The sequence below is a fragment of the Rhamphochromis longiceps genome, linkage group LG1 (assembly GCF_057381845.1).
Source record: "Rhamphochromis longiceps isolate RC_006_pf linkage group LG1, R_longiceps_female_GT1.1, whole genome shotgun sequence".
NCBI lineage: Eukaryota > Metazoa > Chordata > Actinopteri > Cichliformes > Cichlidae > Rhamphochromis > Rhamphochromis longiceps.
The window spans coordinates 31203021-31220881 of record NC_140557.1 but is presented as its reverse complement, the minus strand read 5'-3'; the positions used below and the strand labels follow the sequence as shown (position 1 = coordinate 31220881).

At 40.2% G+C, this 17861-nt stretch overlaps 1 protein-coding gene across 4 annotated transcripts in view; it reads right to left on the bottom strand.

Moving 5' to 3' along the window:
• The window catches only part of gramd2aa (GRAM domain containing 2Aa), a 27394-nt gene extending 9533 nt beyond the window's left edge, over positions 1-17861 (bottom strand). For 2 of the 4 annotated variants that reach the window (XM_085406013.1, XM_085406024.1), the window contains exons 1-4: positions 17600-17861; positions 8485-8589; positions 1931-1988; positions 511-811 (exon numbers count right to left, since the gene is read on the bottom strand). In XM_085406013.1, coding sequence (XP_085262139.1) covers positions 511-811; positions 1931-1988; positions 8485-8589; positions 17600-17739 — 604 coding nt within the window. In that variant the 5' untranslated portion in view covers positions 17740-17861. The remainder of the gene's footprint in view (positions 1-510; positions 812-1930; positions 1989-8484; positions 8590-17599) is intronic. The other 2 variants (XM_085406043.1, XM_085406035.1) reach the window with 2 other exon arrangements.

Here is a 17861-nt window from a genome sequence, read left to right as displayed (position 1 = left end):
GGATGAGTGACTTCTGATGCAGCTCTAGTTTGTGAGGTGACGGATGGGTGAAGCTGCAGCTCTGGTCAGGACTGAGCAGAGGCGTGTGATGCCACCGAGGCTACGCCGTGACTGCTGGGCGGTCAGTAAATCCCTTCAAACTGTACGGCTACGTCTCGCTAAACATCTTATTTTCTATTTTCTTATTTTCTACCCGATATACAAAAGATTAAAGGTGTGGTTAGGGAGGAGTTGGAGATGTTTAAAGGCACCTGAAAAGCCCGAGGTTGAGTTACATAAAAGAAAAGAACAATATAAAATGGATTAAGTTACCTTTTTAATGAATAACACGTAATGACTCATTCGTTGCAACTTCAAGGTCGCCAAACATTTTATTTCCAATTCATTTACGTGATAACAGCCACCAATTAAACTAATCTTTTTCATTCTGATGATTGCTTAACTGACTCACTTCACTTCACTTTACTATAGATGAGCAGCTTGAGCCAAACAGAGTAAAAAACACAGTACCTTTCATGAGGATCTCATCCTTGGGCACGCACTGGAACAGTTTGTGGTACTGCGAGTTGTACTTGCTGACAGTCTGTGCAGAGGGACAGGGCAGAGTCATGAGCAGCTCCTTGGCGGACCGGCCTGCCTGCACAGCACCGGAACCACCGCCGCCACCGGCCACTCCGGCTCCGCTCGGCGCAGACGCCACCCTCTCCCTCAAAGGACGCGAGTTCTGCACCAGGCTCAGCACGTTGGCACCATACTCACACACACACTCGCGAACATCCAAGGCCTGGAGCAAGCTGCTGCAAGACACACACTGTTCCCCTGTCGTCGGTCAGTACTGTGACAGAGGACTGCCTCTGTGCAACTACCTCTAGTCAACACGTCCTACAAACACACACGTGGCTCTAATGTGCGGACCTACACACACACAACACACACGCGCTGCAGACGCCTCGGTTTTTACAGCCACTGAGCTCTTTCACAACTACAAGGTTGTCTTTCTCTTCCTCAGATACACCAGTGACACTACACTTTACAGCACCCAGCTGACACCCTCCCTCTTCTCCTTTACACACATACACACACTCTGCCCTCATCTATAAAAAAACACTGGTACTCCTCACTGCTCTCACTTGAAGTCTGCTCTTTTTCTGCCTTTACCTTTCCTCTTCTCCTCTGTCAGCATCTTGTCTGTAGTGCCAGTGTCTCACACCTAAAATTCTTCCCTTGTTCAAAGAAAAAAACGTCCATTTTCCTCCCCCGAATGCACGACAGAGCTCATTCATTCCCCACCCTCCTCTCTCGCAGCTCGACTCACTTCCACCTCTAGCTATCTCCAGCACAAGATTAAGTTTCTTCTTTTTTTGTGTCCCGTTGTAGCTCATCTATCTTTCCTTCAACTTGTAGGTGCTCTGTTTGTTATTATCTGCTGCTCCTGTTTTTGTCTTTCTATTAATAGCTCACGCTAGAGCAGCTCCTGTCGTCAGGACTATGGAGCTTACAGTAGGTTACAGTAATTCAGAGGGCTCAAATGCCACTGCGTGAAAGCTGCAACCATTACTGGGGGATGATTTGTTGACAAATTTGTAGTTCAAATGGTATTATGGGGTTTAGTTTGTGGTGCGGTTGTATTATTTCTACTCACTGATGACAACGTTGCTGTAAATTCTCTTTTAATGGGGCAAGAATCTGGTACAAACGTAAAATGAAGGAGTCCAAATGTTTCTCAACTTTATCATCTTAACCACAGGAAATAAAAAGGATTCAATGACTGAGCGCATTTATCTGCTTTCAGATTTAATTTAGCAGTACAGAGAAAGAAAATAATGTTTTAAAGGATGTTCCACTTTTATTGAGTATTTAAAGTAAAATACAATTAACTGGACTTGAGTCACAGACACAGTTAGGAGCAAAAAGAAGAGATCAGACTCACCGAGCCCCTGTAACACTTCTTCAAATCTTCATAGGACAGGTCTTCAATCAGCTGAAACCTGTGATAAAAAAAAAAAAATACACTTAGTTATACCGACATGCCATCTATTGCCAGCTCATCTCAATGTGCTGTTTAAAAACATTCGTTTTAAAAAATATAAGAACACTTGAAGACAGATTGATGTCGTCACGTGAGCTAAACAAGGCAAAAATCGTCATCGTGACAAATGGTTAGTTAATCATCAGCATAAATGGAGGGAGATGTGGGCTGCCATAAAAAACAACATAAAGATAAACACTGAGCTGTTCAAACACAAAAAGTGGCCATGTCAGGAGATTATCTGTGTCACTCTTTTAATAGTAGATGAGCACACACGCACACACACATATAACTGGCATCCAACTTGCCTCAAGAGGAATAGTCAGAGTGTTGCAGCAGATGTCACAGCATGATACTCATATCTTTTGCTAAAGCAGACACACACACCCTCCCCGCAGCAGATAAAATCCAGTATAATCAGACCTTTAAGGAAAATGTCATTGAAACATACTGCTGTTCCAGTTAAGAGGTTTAAAAGGAGAAGATATGTATGCAACAATAAAGAGTAAAAGGCAGGGTGTTCTCGATGGTTTCTTTTCTGAGAGACTTGCCTTTCTTCCTCTATTTTCTGAGAGCGCTGGGTGATTGACAGCGAGCACAGCAAGATGTAACGCAGCGCTGATACGAAAAGAGCGCTGCTGAAGGAGATACTGATAAATCAGGAGCTCTGGCCAAACCAAATTGAAGCTTCGCGTGCTCTGTGATGAGTTATCACACTCCGTGGAAGCCACTTCTTGCACTGTGCGAGAGTAAGAGGCTTCAAACGAAGGGCAGAAAGTGAAACTTGGTATATTCCATCATATAGAGCACAAGTCTGTTGCATCATCTCAAAGTCATTGCTCTCACATTACGAGTAAAAACATACTGTTAAAAATATGAAGAAGCCTTCAAGTGTCAGATAAATTATTAGTCAATCTTATTTTTACACAAATACAGTACAAATCCATCATTTTCAGGCTGATCACAAAATATTTATAGATGTCACTGTATTTATAACTGTATTTTAACTACTTTTACCAACAGCCTTATTTACCTTTTTTACGTACACACAAAATCTACTTCTCAACATGACTTCTTCAGCATCACATTTTGTATTCTCCTTGAGAAGCGTCCTATACTTTATACAATGAGATGCTTTTATGTAAAATCCCCCTCTCTGTTGCCCTTATAGCAGCAGGGCTGTCAGTGTCCCGTCTCTCCCCCAGAGGAGAAACGCTCCTCTGGGTAAGAAGATAGCATGACCTCTGTCCTAAACAACTCTCTCTGACTCTGGTAGTTTTTTCCATGCAGCTCTTTGTCACCGTGGAGATGAGAATGACAAAGTCTGACCGCCGGGGTGCGTGTCACGATGACGCCAAGATAATTACATCACCGTTCAATTTAAGGTTAAACAGCTTTATTTAAAAATCACCAGCATCAGAAAAAATATTCGATAAAACTGAAAAATGCAGTACTAAATATTATATTATGTACTCGAAGTAATGTGAAAAAAGCCATGAGACCACGAGAAATCAATCTGATTATCAGTATGATTCAATATTTGCTAAAATGAGTATTTAAAGATGTTTCTCACGTGACTTTTTAAAAAAAAAATATTAGAATACAATATAATCACACAAACCACCTGCAACTCAACACCTCAAAGAATAAGGAACTGGTTGTGGACTTCGGGAGGTCCAGAGAAGGTCCACTGCCGGTTCAGATAGAGGGGGAGGAGGTGGAGGTGGTCAACAAGTACAAGTACCTCGGGCTGTGGGTGGACAACAAACTGGACTGGTCATGCAACACAGAGCACCTGTGTAAAAAAGCCCAAAGCCAACTGAGGTCTTTTAACATCTGCAGGAAGCTCCTGAGGATGTTTTACCAGTCAGTGGTTGCTGGAGTACTTTTCTATGCTGTGGTGTGCTGGGGGAGCAGCACAGCAAAGAGGGACTCATCCAGGCTGGAGAAACTGATCAGGAAGGCTGGCTCTGTGGTCGGCATGAAGCTGGACACTCTGGTGTCAGTGGCAGAGAAAAGGACACTAAAAAAGACTGCTGGACATTATGGACAATGCTGGGCATCCTCTGCACACGGCCATTAACAACCAGAAGAGTCTGTTCAGTGACAGGTTGCTTCTCCCCAAGACAAGAACTAACAGACTTAAAAACTCCTTTGTCCCACACGCCATCAAACTGTTTAACTCCTCTCTGGAGGGGAGAGGGAGGGGAGACAGGAGGACAAAGGAGGGGGGAACAACTAAGCTGTAGTGCCTCTTCACCCCACTGTGAAATACTTTTGTTAATAGTCAATTTCAATACTTGAAATGTGCAATTCACTTGTATTTTTATTTTTATTCCTATTCATCCCCTTCGTATATTTTATTTATATTATATGTCTCTGTATTTATATATGTGTGTGTGTGTGTGTGTATATATAATATTCTGTAACTCCGTAACTTCTGTCGGTGCTGTGCTTTTGGATACCGAATTTCCCAGAGGAACCCACCCGAGGGATTAATAAAGTTTTATCTTATCCTCTTATCTTATCTTAATATCATTATAGCTAAGGTGTATGTCAAAGCTAAAGCTAGCCGCTACCAACTGAAATGTTAGAGAGTGAGACTTTTAAAAAGCAATAAAATCGTTTGGAGAAAGAACGGGAGATTTAAAAAGGACAGAAAGATGCCTCTAAAATAATGCTAAAGGACCAAAGTGATGACTCCTTCGCTTAAATGTAAGGTGGTCACATGTTATGTAACTTCAAATTTGTAAATAAACCTACAGGGGTTTGAAAAAGTCAAAGTCCACTCGACACACATGACATGAGCTTGCTCCGTGGGCAGATTGCTCGGTTGTCTTGGTGACAGATATGCTGAAATGTGAGCTCAGTAATCGTTTGCACCTTTCTTCAGTGTTTGCTTAAAGTTCTGAGTAAGAAGTGCAAACCTGAAAACAGCTCCATCTGTGTGACAACTGAGCCAACTCAAGGTGATAAATTAATGTTGTTGAAAAGATGAATCCTATATATCCAAGAAGGCTTAAAGTATAAGAGAGCAGAGGGTCTGATAAATGCTATGTCAGCCTACTGGCTGTGTGACTTTGTGTGTGCGAGCTTGTCACTGTTGTTTACACAAGAGCAAAGCTGTTCCAGCACTGCCAGGTCTCCTGCTGGTACTCCTGTAAACCTCACAGACCTTAAAGTGATATATCTGTTGTATTATTCTAGGGTCTACCTTACAATATAAAGCGCCTTGAGGTGACTGTTGTTTTGATTTGGCACTGTATCAATAAAATTGAATTGAATACCAGCCAACTTATATTATGTGTCTGCTTAAAAACAAAACAAGACATTGACATCATCCAATCATGTACATAGACTGTATGAAAGGTGACCCAAATAATTGTTGATTATTGTAGAAGGGTCTTTAACCTGCACTCTCTCTGAGGGCCAGTGAGGATAGACTTCACTGGCTTCAAAATGAATTTTAGATTGCATAGAAGACTGTTAGTAGCTTCCCCTGTGGTTGAATCCCACAGTAAGAATTTTTCTGATAGCATTAAATTATCAAGTTTTATTATTCTGTGTCCAATGCATCTCTTAACTCCAAATGCTAAGCTTCACCTACGGGTGAAATCTCTAAGCTGAGGCTCAAAAACAGCAGTCTGTGACACACATCTTTTATATACAGTCTTTGACAATGAATCTAAGTAGCCAGACTGTCTCTTTATAATCTGTATTTTAAATGTAATGAATTTATACTAATATATTGTGTTGTTTTGTAGTATCTACTTGTATTGTGAGGTACATTAACTTACAAAATGTTACATGCTGTGAATTTCATAAGAAATTAATGACCCAAATATGTGAAAATTAAGTGTCATTAATACAAACGTAGAGACCAAAATAAATAATAAGTAAACCATAACCAAGATAAATAAGAGCCATAATTTGGCCATTAGATGAGCAAACTAACCTCTGTTCAACCTTTCAAATGTTTCATTATTTAATGTAGCTTGCACTAGATGTGAAATTCACAGTTTTCCTCATTAAGCCCCCTCCCCCTCCAGGCACCCCATCATCTTGTGACCACATTATGAACAACAGAGCATGTGTGCTGCTCTGCCTCCCTGCCTGCTGGTTCCCGCCTATAAATAGGCTACACAGTGGCTCTGCACTCTCAGGTGGAGAGAAGAGAGTGATTATTAAAAACACAGGCGGGTCTGTGGGGACTAGTAAGCTCTCTAGTATTCTATCTCCATCTGTCTCCCTCTCACTCTCTCTTTTCCACCAGATCCAGCTTTTAATCAATACTGCAGGTGCATTTGGGCAAAAATCGGGACAAAAGTGCTTTGGGCATTCCCACATGACTGCAGGATAGCTGTGAATGTGGTTTGTGTTGAGATAAAGCATTTTTTACAGTACAAACAAGGTCACGTTGGAATGATACAGATATGGACAGCTCCACTAAAGTTTTGCTTCGTGTTTATTTTGGGCATTGTTCAGAGGGTTTGAAATGCACAGGCTCGGGAGGAAATCATCAAATGTTCAGTGTGTGCTGAATACAGGAAAAACAAAGAGTAATAACAGCAGCAAAATGTGTTGGATTTGTCCTGCACACAACATATACTGAGCAGCAACAACTTTCTCATAGATCAGGGGTAGAAGACTGATCCCGACCATCACCTCTGAAGTTTGGAAATAAAAACAAAGTAAAATGCTGCCTGTGGCACATGGGTTCGTGTGTGTATATGCATGCACTAGACTGTCACAGTGCCCTTGGCTGCGAGGCGAAATGGTGAAACTAATTACAAGCTCAAAGAATCCTAAATTGAATCCTAAAATTAGAAGGCGAACACCTCCCATCGGTGGCCAGTGTGGCAGTGGACTCGCAGTCAATAATTTAGCTGGAGGAGTGGAAACTGGGACTGGGAGCACTGAGAGAATACGTCTCTAAATGACACGTGTCCACGAGAATGATCGGGAGTTTAAAATCAAAGTGTTCTGAGTGGGAAATGAATAAGGTCACACAAGTGGGAAAAGTAAAGAACGCGTGAATTTTTTTGCCTGCGTGTCCTGAGAAAATCTGCGTTCATTTGAAATATTTCACACAGAAATCAGTAGAGCACACTACAATCAATAAGAATTCTCACTGCTTTACAATAGTGCAGTAATAAAATAATAAAATAACTCATCCTTTGCTTTCAATTGAATCCTTTTTTGCTTTTGCTAATTTTAACTGAAATAGAAAAACTACTGGTGCAGCAATTACTGAAATGACTAAAAATATATATCTGTATGAGCTGTATGAGCATTCAAACAAATGATTCTGTACAATAAAAGAGGTTAGATGGGTAAATATCTACTAATTCGTGGATTTTTAGCCCCTTTGAACGTTTGGTTTTACAGAATGTAACTAAAGAAGTTCAATTACTTCTTTAGTTACGTTAAATTATTATTAACTTTTAATCAACTTACAATGATAAACACCAGGTAATGTCTAGCACCACGAACATTTAACAGTTCGGAGCTAGGCACTAAATGAAAGTTATAGTTGAGACCAAAAGAGCTGTTGGACTAACAACAAAACAACAACAACGAAAAGTAGCCATGCCTAAAATCATGCTTTATCAAGTATTTGATTCTTTATGGGACTGTGTTTTACTAAATTAATATCATGTTGTATTAAATAAGTCTCAAAGTCAGCAACAGAGCTCATAAACTCATTAGTATCTACTGAGGTATTAATTGAAGGGGGAATTCAGGTCATTTTCTCATACATTTCTATAAATTCTGAGAAGTCAGAGGCTCTTCTGCACTGGCTTTACTTTAGAGCCACGGCGTAAGTCTATCTTTTAGAAACAGTCTGTAAATATTTGCATGCTGGAACAGAGCTGCATTGAAGTGAGCTACACACAGGAAGTGGATCAAATATAGACGCACCGCTCATTGAGGTGCTACAAGTTTAAGCTAACGTGCATAAAGTGTTCAAGTCCCTGAGTCCGTACCTCAGGGCTAAATCCCATCCCAGAGCAGATTCCCCCAAGATTACATTGCTCCTGCCTTCAATCCTTCTTATATAACACACCAACACACACATGCAGTATATCTGCAGATCCACGCACACACATGTCCATATGAATACTCACAAAAAGCATGATGCATTAGATTAAAGCACTTTATTACGAGTATAACTATAGCATGCCTCCCAAGCACATATATCTTCTTAAAGACCCTAAAGGGAGAAGAGAAAAAACATCCTGTCTGCAGTCTCTTTATCCTTATGTATGCGTGTTTGACCATTGTTTGACATCAAATACAGCTGAAATAAAAACACAAAATAAGTGCTGTGAAAATAAATCTCCTAGGGCTGACACCCGTGACCGTGCACAGGATACAGATGGTGTGTGGGATGAAAAAAAAAAACATGGAAAGAGTGTGGCGGAGCAGCGTGTGTTTGTGTGTGCAAGCTTTGCCTGAAGTGGCCGTGTGTGTCGTCGTCCTTGGAGGGGTCCAGGTCCTGCGTTGAAAGCAGGCCTATTTCTTCACTCTGCTCCTGCTGCTCAGTCATGCTCCTGGCCCTGGATACACAAACACACAGCTCTGTGTTAACAGCGGGTAACCTCTCTGCTCGATCTCCATGTAGACGTGTAAAAGAAATGGTTTGTTTTTGCCTCCGTGTTTGACTTTAAAGTGAGCTATTCCCAAAAACTTTATGGGCCAAACAAGTGGACTCTGTCTTCAAAATCAACACAGAGGTGATGCAACATTCAAAGTCTGACGCAGCTCACTGGCACTACATTAAAAATATCTACTTAGCGAAATAAATCTGTGTGCTTGTGCTTGTGTAAACTGTGTCAGTTTGTACCCTCTCCCAGATGTCTACAATGAAGCAGAGCACCCCAGAGGTTGTGCAGATGGCTGACCTGATCTGCTGCTGTGAGCTGACTCAAACATTTTAAAAAATACACTTTATACACTTTTCAGCGCCACGTGCGACGTGAAATTAATTTTTCTCGGATGAGAAAAGGAGAAGAAGAAGCCATGAATATGACCATTGGTTGTGCGTGAGCTGCTCAGAACAATATCTCCTCGCAGGCTGTGATTGACAGCAAGCCGGGCAAAGCGTGATTCACACCAGGCTCAGTAAAGCGTGGATTCAGCAGAAACGCTGAGAGAACCAAATCTCAGCTCAGTGTTTACTGTGATGTATAATGAGGCTCGAGTCATTTTAACGGCTCGTTGAGATTGGTGTGCACGCAGTTCAGAATAGATGGCAGCAAATGGCTTTAAACAATCAAACACGCCTCACAATCTCCATCTATAATGAGGCTCCAAAGGCAAATGAATATAGATGATTCATCAGACCACTTAAAATAAACTAGAAAAACTTCATTCGTCACAGCATTTTGAGATGAATAAGTACCCTTAAAAAGTGTGACCTGTAATATTTCATTTGATGCTGCATGGGATTTAACACAACTGTTCATACAAAGAGAACTTTTTAGTAAAATGTCTGATCAACTTTCAGCTGTTATATGCCTACCTGCATATGTAATCTTTTTAGTTACAATTTCAACTTTAAATCTGTTGCACATATCTGGTTGACTTCACCTGTTAAATATTTCCCAACCTTTTAAAACTACAGACTTTCAAGTGGTTCACAGTTTGATTTGTTAATCTGTGGGGTTTTTTTTTTTGTTTGTTTTGTTTGTTTGTTTTTTGGGGGGGGGGGGGGGGTGTTGCATCTTGCAAGGCTTTGTGTCAGGAAGGGCCTCTAGCATTAAAAACTGCTAAATCAAACATGTGCAGCTACCATGTGACTAAGGGTGCAATCTACTTAAAGTAGCATCTAGTGGCTTTCATCTAGTCCAAGGGTTTATCCAGTACTTTAAATAGGTGATAACAAAACAGTGCATCAACAGTATAACAGTCCTTAGCAGTTAGCAGTTCTGACTGTGATTATCTCTGACTTTCAGCTAAACATTACTTCCATAGACACTATAAAACATGGAAGTAGCTTCGAGGTCTGACAAATTAAGAAAATGCATTAGTGCCTTTAACCTACATTTTATCTGAAGACCACCAGATGGCAATTGCTGTGGACTTGCGGACCCATAGAAGTGTACAGGAAAGCAACTTTCTGATTTGACCTTGATAAACACTTTCCTCCTGAATTAATGGGCTCAGTCACTCATTTTGGATCACATTGAATGAAAAATGATGTCTGGTTTGTGAAAACCTGGTCGTACAGTGGGGGAATTCACAACCCCACTAGCGGTTTCATAGTCTGCGCATCTTTTCAAATGTATTTTTCTGTGAAAACCTTCTTACAGCTCCAGCGTGGGACTTCAGAAACCAGTGGATGGCTTCATGGGAGCTACGTCAGCCTCTAACGTAATTGTGTGAATGCTGAAAGGCATTCACACAATAGTTTGTCTCCTAACATTTGTCTACTTTTAGCTGACACCGCTGATTTGTTAATCCTTTCCATTAAGTCAGCGGTCTACTTTTAGCTACAAATTTTACCTTTTAGTTACTTTTAAAGATTTTAGCTTTTATTTATTAATACTTTTTATCCTTTACGTTTGACTTTTTTCCAGTTTGTGCATTCACTAGGTTCCTATGTCTATCTATGACCAGCATAATTGTAGAATCATAATTTTTTTAATATACCTTTACATATATATTTGTCGAAATGGGTGTTTATGTATTCCCCCACCTATTTTATACACCTATTGTATAATTTGAAATTTCAGCACTGCCTTGCTCTCATTCCCACCGACTGAATAAAGATCTCTGTAACTATATCTCACTCATTTTGATTGCAGTTTGCTTTGCCTCAAAGTTCAACATCACATTCATTTGAAATGTGTTCACTTCCTTTTTCCCCAATTTGGATATATTTTTAAATAAAATTGTAATTCATTTTTTAATTGTCCTAGTAGTCCACAGTCTGTCTGGTAGTCTTTGGGTACACAAAAAAAGGTTTTACCCTTGTAGTGTTTGTGCTTTTCCTACATAACAGCTTCACCTGAAAAGCTCTAGCCCATCTATTTTGTTTCCTCCCTCACCTGCACATCTTTTTTTTTCCACACATGCACACACAAACACATGCTTGCCCTGTGCTATACCTCTGGGAGAGGGGAAGCCTTTACCACCTGCTCTGGTTTAATTACAGGTGCTGATGGATATGGCTCCTGCATGCAGTTTCCAGTATATTATCTCTAATTGGCCAGAAGGCAGAAGTTTTGCGTCAGCCGCTGACCTGTTCAAACAATAGCTGTCTGTCTGGTGCTTGAGGTTACATCTGACTTGTTGTCTGTGATCACAGAGGACTAAATGGGAGGTGAAAGGCTGAATACATAAGTATAGGATATGTGGGGTCTTTAAGCAGAGTTTAAAGGATTCAGGAGCAGTATTTGATCCCAGATGCTGTATTACCGTGAATTTGCATAAAGCTCACTTCTTTTTGTACACTTTTTCCTCTTTAGCTCGTCCACAGAAGGACTGGTAGCTCCCCTTACGATAAGGGTTCAGATCGCGCGAACAGGTGTGAAATGTGTGTGTTTAGTTAGTTAGTTTGTTTGTTTTAATCAATTTTAAATCATGCTTTTTATTTGTTTTTGTTTCTAATGTCTCTGTAAAGCACTTTGAATCACCTTGTTGTTGAATTGTGCTATACAAATAAATTTGCCTTGCCTTGCCTTGCCTTCAGAATCAACATATAAAGGACTTGAATTAGTGCTTACTTAACAGTGTTTATTTTAATAATTAAAAAGAAAAAAACCAATGTGTGAGACTTGTGCATTTGCAGAACAGAGGCTTTTTACAAAATATGGGTAAATGTTACTCCAAAGAGATATGGTGCTGTGAAAACCCAAAGAAGTTTAATGCAAAAAGTGAAGGTTTCTGCATCTTTATTTAAATGTTTTTATATATTATTTGGCCTACTTTGAAAAGAAATACACACTGTTATTGTTTCAATTCATTTTGCTGTAGTCTGAAAATCAGCTTGCAAAGAGATAAACTTGACTCAGTGGATACATAGATAAATGGACCTTTTACCTAACAGCTGCAATTCTTTTTCACATTTGCTTTTCACATGAGGTAAGACTAACTCATTCACAAGCTGCGGGCTTACAGTCTAGACATTGTATAAAACATCTATAGAAATGCATCATAATGACCAAGACAAACAGCCCTGAGATAAACCAACTTTATATCGCTGTGAGTTTGACCGTGAGGATGTTTAGGCCATCTAAAATAGGTTTTATTTAGTCTGAGTGGGTTTCCTGGAAGTAGACGATGAATGCTGCGTCAAATACACCACAACCTGTGATTTTCTCACAGTCATCTGGCTATATTAGCATGTCTGTCTGGAAAATTATTGCCCGCACTTAAACCTCTGATTAAAGTTGGACTGTTCATGTCATCCAGGAGAGCAAACTGAAACAAAATATACCAGGCTGACCAGTTTCTTAGGTAAATAAGAGGTGAGACACTCATTCATTATGTTGAACTCCAATGCTGCTGGAAAAAAGAAGCAGCCTGGTGAGCTCTGTCACAGTATTTCAAGACTAGGAGCATCATTCGAAGCTATCTGATAATGAATCCTTCCTGTTTTTGATGAGAAAGTTCAATACGTAGTCTGTTTATGTGAAGGAACACGCTCTCAAAGCTCATAATTCATGAGATAATGACAAAGCGAATTTGCTGCTTTTCAGTTTTATATGACGCGGTTCAGATAAGAATCAGTTCATATAAAATGATTTAACAGGCTTCCTCTTCTACCCGTGCTCTGCCTCCACAAAGATGGCTGGATGTCCCCATGGAGCCACGAATGAATACATAATTAATACAGAGCTGGCTAAATATTCCAACAGTATAAGTTTTGCATTTTTCTCAACAAAACAGGGTGATGCATTGTGATGAATACTTCAGTCTGCTGTTGGAGCTGGGCAGGGAGTCAACGCTGCTGTAACTTAGAGTTTGTACCACGATTATGAGGCCAAACAATACATGGCCCATTCATTAAACACACTGAGCCTCAAACTTAGCTAACAAAGCAGCGTCCCACCTATCATCTTACGCCAGTGCTCATAAAGACAATACACACATGTATAAACTAAAGGTTGGGGTCTCTTCTAACCTTTGGCCTTTCTTTAGGCCAACTTTCATTCCTTCTGTCTCACTTTCTTTGTTTTTTGCATGAATGTTTTTCAGTTGAAAGCCATTCTTCTCTTCACCTCTCCTCTTCCATGTCCTTCTTTGTGTCTGGACATTTTTTGCTGCCACAAGACATCCCTCAATCCAATAAACTCTAATCTTGTTAAGGTTGCTCATCACCGAGGTCATCCCTGCGCTCTCTCCACCTCTCGCTTCCTTGTAGACCAGTGCACCAAGGAAAATACCTCCAAATTTCTTTTACAATCTAAAGTCACGTTCATTTTTGAGGCTACTAAACCAAGAACTTTGTCTCTGATTAGATGCGTCAGTAATAAACCATCTGGGTTGTTTACAGTGGATATGCAGGAGAAAAGGTTTAATGTGTCTACAAACGCTGAAGGTGACTTCCTCTTATAGGGACATTGAAGCTGCCAGCAGGAGCTTTCTCTCATGTACAGCAAGTCAACCAAGAGTTTACTCATGAAAAACGCTAACCCAAGGGATATTTGTTTGCAGAGCTTTGGTGCATCACATGGCACGGGATAATTATTATTTTCTTTCGTTTTCTTTGTGTCCTTGAATCCAGAGGTGTGGACTCGAGTCACATGACTTGGACTCGAGTCAGACTCGAGTCATTAATTTTATGACTTTAGACTTGACTTGAAAAAATGTTCTAAGACTTGTGACTTGACTTGGACTTTTACACCAATGACTTGGGACTTGAATTGGACTTGAACCGGTTTACTTGAAAAGACTTGATATTTCACCCCAAATATAAAATTTAACATGCATATTATATAGAGATTGAAAATGTGACGTCATTCACGGGTAGAACCGCAAAGGATTCTGGGAACTCGTGGCAAGCGGTACTAGCGCACGCAGGCTTTCAATTAAAATCAGTTATACAGCGATAAAAAGAAACACAAAAATGTCAAGAAGCCGTTGTATTATTAACTGCAATAGCCGGTCGCATGACAGCCACGGGAAGCCGACGGGTAAAGAGATCGGTTGTTATCGGATTACGTCGTTGAAGAGAAATTGTTCAAGCCATGTTTCCGAAGTAACAAAGAGGCGACGGGTGGCCTGGATTGCAGCCATTCAAAGATCAAATATAACGTCCCAGAACACTCCAGCTCACAGGTTAGTCTGCTCCAAGCATTTACACGAAGGTCAGTGTTTTTTAGTAGTTAATACGTCATTTTCATAACATAATTGGTGATATAGGTTACAAGCAAGTCTGGCGCTGAACAGAAATTGTCGCGCTATGCTCCTTTATTTATTGTGCATAAATAGTGAATTGTCCTGACACAATATTGCGTTTCGCTTCTGTTATTATGGTACATTGACAAAAACATATGCTTTTATTCACAGGATAAAACAGGTTTTTTGTATCACTAATTGCCCAGTACGATTACAGCATACAATATTGTTGTCACTGCTACATTTCTGTGATGCTACCAGAAATTATTTCCACTACTAATTAATTACCGTTGAGCTCAAAGGTTATATTAATAAACGGTTAACGAATGTGTATTTATGAAGACTATTTGTGAGACTGGTAAACTTATGATACGTACGATGGTCTTTCGTTCGACACGGTGCGTTTCAAGGTCCTGCACCCATCCGTCGGTAAACTGTACCTGGGCTTGTTGCAGTGACCGGAAGTTACTAAACTTCATGAGTGTATGCACTCACTCCAAGAACCGTATGATTATAAATATGCATATAAATATGCTAAGATGAGATAGCTGACTTCATCTAACTAGCAAATGTTGTCCAGGCTATGTTGGTGATACAGTTTTTTTTTTAATGTGTATGATATTTTTGTCATGCGATTTTAAAGCCGGTCCTACAACCGCATCCAAGAATAACATGCAGCTTATCTCAGAACTGTCGGTGAAAATTATTCTTGGAGCTAGGTTTAATTGAGCTGCATTTTAAAGAGGTGCAATTTCACAATTTGTGTATATTTTCTAAGTTCACTATTTTGTCATGTGTTGAGAAAAACACAGATTTAAAAATTACATGGTCTAATATTTACATTTAGCATATAACTGCAACATTATTTTTTCGTTTTTTTTTTTTTTTAAAGACTCGAAAGGACTTGAAATTCAAAGTTTCAGACTTGTGACTTGACTCGGACTTTTACACCAGTGACTTGAGACTCGACTCTGACTTGCCTGACATTACTTGAGACTTGACTTGAGACTTGAGGATAAAGACTTGAGACTTACTTGAGACTTGCAAAACAATGACTTGGTCCCACCTCTGCTTGAATCAGTCCGTCTATGAAACACATGTACAGCCTTTGGACTCTGGCCTACACTGCTTGAGACCAGACAAAGAAAAAAGAAACCCTCCCCATTGTGCAAGTACCTCAAAACAACCTTTGATGACAGAAGTATGTTTTTAAAGCAGTACAACCCTTCAAAAGTCCATCTTACCTAAGACTTAATGGAGCAGAGTGATTGGTTTAATGGGATTAGAGGAGGAAGGGGAAATTAATAGCTTTGTTGAAAGGTTTCTAGTTACTTCTAGTTAGTAGCCCATTTAATAATTTATTTGTTTAGTGTAGGTATGTCGTGGCAAATCGATAGGCCACTAGCACCTTCAGTTTTAGTAGTAATAAACATGATGATTATGGGCTTGTAAACACGTTTTGAAAATAACTTCATATTTTACTTATATTTTTCAATTTAAGTGGCTACTTCAAGGATTTCACATTATATTCGTGAAGTATATCCGCATGTTCAGCGCCTGACTTGGAATAAACGCCGCTTTTACAGTATTCCCGAAAGCAGCAACGACGTGAAGCTAAACAAGACAATATCTGAATAACCGGGGCCCTTCAAAATAAAAGCAGAAAGCGTTCAAATTTAGAATACAAATAGACATGCAGTAGGCTATAAGGGGCACTAAAACACAACAAAAAAAGTAAATTTTGGTAAACTCCACGACCAGCAACTATTCATACAGACCATCGACATCTCTAAATTCCTCAGTAAATCCCTAAAGGCATCACGGGTGCATTTTTTTTTAAAGTCATTTCCGGAAGCATTGCTGTTTTTTTCTCGCTAGCTTGATTTACATAAGGTTTCCTACCTGTAGCTCAGAGGCTGCTGTCGCTTTTTCCTCTGTTGTTTTCCAGTAGCTCCACTAAATTCTTCAGGTCTTAGTGGTGTTTCTCGTCAAATTCATTTTTTTATTTTATGCTTTTCCACGACAAACTAACAAAAGCACCCAGTTTCCCGCCACAATAATTAAAGCTTAAGCAGGGAAATAGGGCTGAGCTGCAGCGTCTTCACAAGTGAGTCCGAGTGTGAGGTGGGTTGAGCTTACCTATTAGCTAACTGTTTACAGCAGCCGGGGGATTACACGGTGGCTATTTTTTCCCCTCGCAGACGCTCAGAACAGCGCGGCTCGTTCATTTGCACGTGCAGAGATAACGGAAATTAAAAACATGACGTAAAAGATCAAACTAGTTAGATTGTTTTTTTTAACTGGGGGAGGGGTCGTGACTTTCATTCTATCTTTTATACGTTAACAACATGTTTCCGTTTCCAGCTGAGGAGTTTAAAAGTGTATAATGTCATTATAAAGCGTTACTCAGAGGCAATGTCTCAGCTCTTAGTTATTGGCCACGTTATCCATGGAATAAAATAAAAAAAATAATTACATCTCAGAAGTATTTTTAAATAACTTTGTAAAGATTATTCAGCGTATCATTGTATCATCTGCAAATTATCAGACTGCTGTTTCAGACTTACATTCATAGTAAACGACCAATAATTGACATGTAATGGCTGCCTTGTTACATTGCAGATGTTTTGCACTCATATGGAAGCAACAAATGTGTCATCTGGTGCAAAACCATCAAGTGGAAGATTTAAAGGAGAATCGTTTAAGGATGTTTGAAGGGGTTTAGCCGCTGTCCCTCGTCTTTCTGTGCACATGTACAAACAGTAAAGGTTCAAGCATCAAGCTGTCTGTGTGCATTAAGTGCTCTGAGTCCGAGCTCTAAGGTCAAACTGAGACACTTTCCAGAGAGGATGTTGCACTGAGGAGTTTAACTTTTGAAATCGCAGTCCAAACACTGCTACTGAGTTGGGTCGTTTTAAGTTGACAGTGCCGCACAAATAAACCCTGAATCACACATTTTGTGGTGTCAGTGATGACTAATTGACTTATCATAGACATGTCATAACTTGAACTGCTGACACATTTGTGGTGATCCCTTCATCCCTGCTTCTCCTCTGCCATTCACGTTTCAAAGCAGAAGCAAAAACACCTAAATTGAAAACTGATTTCCTACTGCTGTTTAAAACAGTGATTTTTTTTTCTTTTTGTAATGTATGCATGGATGGGATGCGTTCTTGAATGTGTAACCATCCTAAAAACACTTCCTGTGTGCTGTTCACTGACCTGGCTCTGCTGGCTGCTATCCTCTGACTGCAGTTACCATGAGGGTGGCGGTAGTGGGGGACCGGATAGTATCTGTCCTGGCCTGGGGCCTCGTCGGCTGGCAGGGCCTTAGGGCTGGCTGCGTAGATAGTGCATCCCATGAACACCTCCTAGAAGTCACCTTTAATGTCCTACAGTTAGCGGGTGTGAGTCGTCCTCAAGGTATCCTTCCTCTGAGCGGCCTGTCCTGCCCTGATGCCAGCCAGCTGCTCTGTGGAAAAGC